The sequence below is a fragment of the Cebus imitator genome, unplaced genomic scaffold, assembly GCF_001604975.1.
Source record: "Cebus imitator isolate Cc_AM_T3 unplaced genomic scaffold, Cebus_imitator-1.0 Scaffold280, whole genome shotgun sequence".
Taxonomy (NCBI): Eukaryota; Metazoa; Chordata; class Mammalia; order Primates; family Cebidae; genus Cebus; species Cebus imitator.
The window spans coordinates 2,571,889-2,575,677 of record NW_016107595.1 but is presented as its reverse complement, the minus strand read 5'-3'; the positions used below and the strand labels follow the sequence as shown (position 1 = coordinate 2,575,677).

The following is a 3,789-nucleotide window of genomic DNA, read 5'->3' as shown; positions in this document are numbered from 1 at the left end:
GGGAGTTACGAGAAGAATCTGGAGGAGTCTGTGGAACAGACAGGAACGGCAGGGCGTGGCTCCCTTCCTGCAGGATCCTCTCCAACATAAAGTTCAAGGAAAGAAGGCTACGTTTGGTCTCCTTGGATGGGGAAGATGAGAGGACCCCTGCGCAATGCCCTGAGACGGTCCCCAGTGGGCCAGAGCTCCATTCCCAAAAGAAAGTGGACTGGGCCGGGCACATGGGCTCATGCCTGTTATCCCAGCACTTTGAGAGGCTGAGGCGGGTGGATCACGAGGTCAGGAGTTCCAGACCAGCCTGACCAACATGGTTAAACCAACACGGTCTCTAAAAAAATAAAAAATAAATAAATAAATCAAATTATCCGGGCGTGGCGACATGAGCTGTAGTCCCAGCTTCGAGGTTCCAGTGATTCTCCCGCCTCGGTCTCCTAAAGTGCTGGCATTACAGGCATGAACCTCCGCCACTGGCCACAAGCCACCTTTCCAGGGACCTCTCCAGCGGGGAGTGTGACCTGGGCTGGAGCAGAGGGAGTGTCCTTCCGAGAGGCAGCTACTTTGAGTCCCTGGTGCCACCAGGGTTTCCAGGGCTTTCCCGGGTCAGAAAGGGCCTGCTGGGCAGGGGTCCTGGCCATGTGTGTGCCACACCCCAAGGGCAGGCAGACAACTGAACGGAGCAGAACAGGCTCAGCCTGACACTCTTTTATATACACGGTTTATTTCTCCCCAGCCCTGGACGAGCCCCAGGGACACTCTGTTGGAGATGGAGCTGCCCACGCCCCATCTCGGAAGCTGGGTCTCCGGAGACCAAGATGGAGAGAAGGGGGAAGCCCTAGCAAGATGCAGCTCCCCCTCAGCCTCAGCCCCTGCAGAGAGGGGAGACAGCCCCTGCAGAGAGGGGAGAGAGAAGGGAAAAGGAAGGCGACACGGGACTGGGGTTCAAACACTCAGAAAGCCACACAATAGAAGACAAAAAGTAGCAAGCCCCCGAGAAAGTGGGCACAAGGAGGAACCAGCGCCCCATCCCGCCCTCCTCCCAGCTGGGGCACTGTGTCCCCAGGGACTCCGTGGGGCCAGGGGCGGGACTGGGAGGAGAGGAAGGATTCGGGGGTGGAGGAGGCCAAGGCTGGTCCCACCCTGGCCTTGGACTCCTGGGCTCAGGGCAAGTGAGGCCCGGGGGCCCCTGCGATTGGCAATGATGGGGCCAGTGGAGGCTACAGCTTGGTCAGGTCCAGCTTCAGCTTGTAGGGTGGCGGGCTGTCCTCACAGGCGTGCGACGGCGGAGGGTACAGGGGCCAGTCCGGCTCAATCATGAAACCCTTGTGCTGCTCCAGGGTCAGAGGCTGCGGGAAGAGAGGGGAGGAGGGAGTGGAGGGCAGGAGTGCGGCTGAGCACCCAACCCTGACAAGAGTCTCCTTCCCATCTCTGATTTTTTTTTTTTTTTTTTTTCTGAGACGGAGTCTCTCCCTGTTGCCCAGGCTGGAGCATAGTGGTGTGATCTCGGCTCACTGCAATCTCCAACTCCTGGGCTCAAGTGATTCTCCTTACTCAGCCTCCCGAGTAGCTGGGACTGCAGGCACGTGCCACCATGCCCAGCTAATTTTTGTATTTTTAGTAGAGACGGGGTTTCACCACGTTGGCCAGGCTGGTCTCGATCTCCTGACCTCAAGTGATCCACCCGCCTCAGCCTCCCAAAGTCGTTTCGCTCTTGTTACCCAGGCTGGAGTGCAGTGGCGCAATCTCGGCTCACCCGTAACCTCCGCCTCTCAGGTTCAAGCGATTCTCCTGCCTCAGCCTCCCAAGTAGCTGGGACTACACGTGCCCACCACCACACCTGGCTAATTTTTGTACTATTAGTAGAGACGGGGTTTCACCATGTTGGTCAGGCTGGTCTCGAACTTCTGACCTCAAGTGATCTGCCCGCCTCAGCCTCCCAAAGTGCTGGGATTCCAGGTGTGAGCCACCACACCGGGCCTTTTGTTCTGAGATGGGGTCTCGCTCTGTTGTCCAAGTTTGAGTGCACCATCACAGCTCACTGCAGCCTCGAACTCCCGGGTTCGAGTGATCCTCCCACCTCAGCTTCCCAAGTAGCTGCGATCATAGACATGCACCTTCACGTCCAGCTAATTTTTTTTTCTTTTTTTGAGACGTAGTCTGGCCCTGTCACCCAGGCAGGAGTGCAGCTGTTCGATCTCAGCTCTCTGCGACTTTCGACTCCTGGGTTCAGGCAATTCTCCTGCCTCAGCCTCCCCAGCAGCTGGGATTACAGGCACGCACCACCATGCCCAGCTGATTTTTTGTATTTTTAGTAGAGACAGGGTTTCACCATGTTGGCCAGGCTGGTCTCGATCTCTTGACCTTGTGATCCACCCGCCTCAGCCTCCCAAAGTGCTGGGATTACAGGCATGAGCCACCTCGCCCGGCCAGGCTAATTTTGAAAGATTTGTACAGACGAGGTTTCACTATGTTGCCCAGCCTCTGGGCACCACAGAGGTGAGGCCACCTCTGACTTCATGTTGCCCCAACTAACAGTGGATGTTCTTCCCACCAATTCAAAGGCCAGTGAAGAAACTGGCCCCAAGTCACGCAGCAAGCCTGACGTCCTGGCCAAGTGCCGTGGCTCACGCCTGTAATCACAGCACTTTGGGAGGGCAAGACGGGTGGATCGCTTGAGCCCAGGAGTTCAAGACCAGCCTGGGCAACATAGCAAGACTCCCATCTCTACAAAGAATACAAAATTTAACTGGGCATGGTGGCACGTGCCTGTGGCTCCAGCTATTCAGGAGGCTGAGGCAGGAGGATCCCTTGAGCCAGGGAGGCCAAGGCTGCAGTGAGCCGTGATCGCACCACTGCACTCCAGCCTGGGTGAAAGAGTGAGACCCTGTCTCAAAATTTTAAAAAATTATGTGTATATATATATATATATATATGGAAAAAACAGCCTGAGGTCCTGACCTCCATGGGAGCAGGAGGCCAAATCCAGGACCAGCAAGCAGCTCTCTCTGCCTCCACCTTCCCCCTCAGCCCAGCACCGTTCACGGATCACACCCACCTGGAACTTGAGGTACTGGCCAGGCGCAGTCACCACGGTGGAGCAGCTCAGCCACAGCATCACCAGCACGGACAGGAAGAGGCAGCAGGCCAGGACCCATCGAGGCAGTCCCGAGCGCCTGCCCCACCCGCAGGCACCATTCAGTTCCCCGGGCTGGGTCCAGGGAGACCCACACCTCCAGTCCCGCCCCCTTCCGCCCCCAGGGTCCTGCCACCCACCGGGACATGCAGCTGAGGAAGTCATTGTCCTGCGGCTCTTCAGACTCCACCTTGGCCTTGCTGCTGGTCTTGACCCGGATCTTGGCCTTCCTCACCTTGTCCAGGGGACCTACAGGGTCTGAGAGATCACCTACCACTCAGTCACCACCATGTCTTTGCCAAGAGGTCAAAATAGCCATGACCAGGAGGGAGGAGGTTAGGACCTGGGGCATGGAGTCCTGGAATGGAGATCAGAGCCCTGGGAGATGGGCCATAGAACCTTGGGAAGGGACCACGGAACCCTGGGAGATGGGCCACAGAACGCTGAGAGAGGGACCACGGAACCCTGGGAGATGGGCTGTGGGAAGAGATGGCCAGGGGCAGACCTGTGTTACTTATAGTTAAATGATTACAAGGTTGCTTTGCTTTTTATACACTGAGATTTGTGCCACGGATTATATCAAAACTGTGGTGTAGTAAAATAAAAGCAGAGTTTAGGTGGTAACCGTGAAACACTGTGGCATGCTTGCAGAGCAGAAA

General features: G+C 56.7%; 1 protein-coding gene across 1 annotated transcript in view; it reads right to left on the bottom strand.

Annotated features, from left to right (window-relative positions):
• Window positions 1–698: 698 nt before the first annotated feature.
• Window positions 699–3,789, bottom strand: part of TMEM59L (transmembrane protein 59 like) — an 8,888-nt gene continuing 5,797 nt past the window's right edge. The window contains exons 5-8 of the mRNA XM_017501408.1: window positions 3,530–3,551; window positions 3,271–3,406; window positions 3,053–3,170; window positions 699–1,343 (exon numbers count right to left, since the gene is read on the bottom strand). Coding sequence (XP_017356897.1) covers window positions 1,215–1,343; window positions 3,053–3,170; window positions 3,271–3,406; window positions 3,530–3,551 — 405 coding nt within the window. The 3' untranslated portion in view covers window positions 699–1,214. The remainder of the gene's footprint in view (window positions 1,344–3,052; window positions 3,171–3,270; window positions 3,407–3,529; window positions 3,552–3,789) is intronic.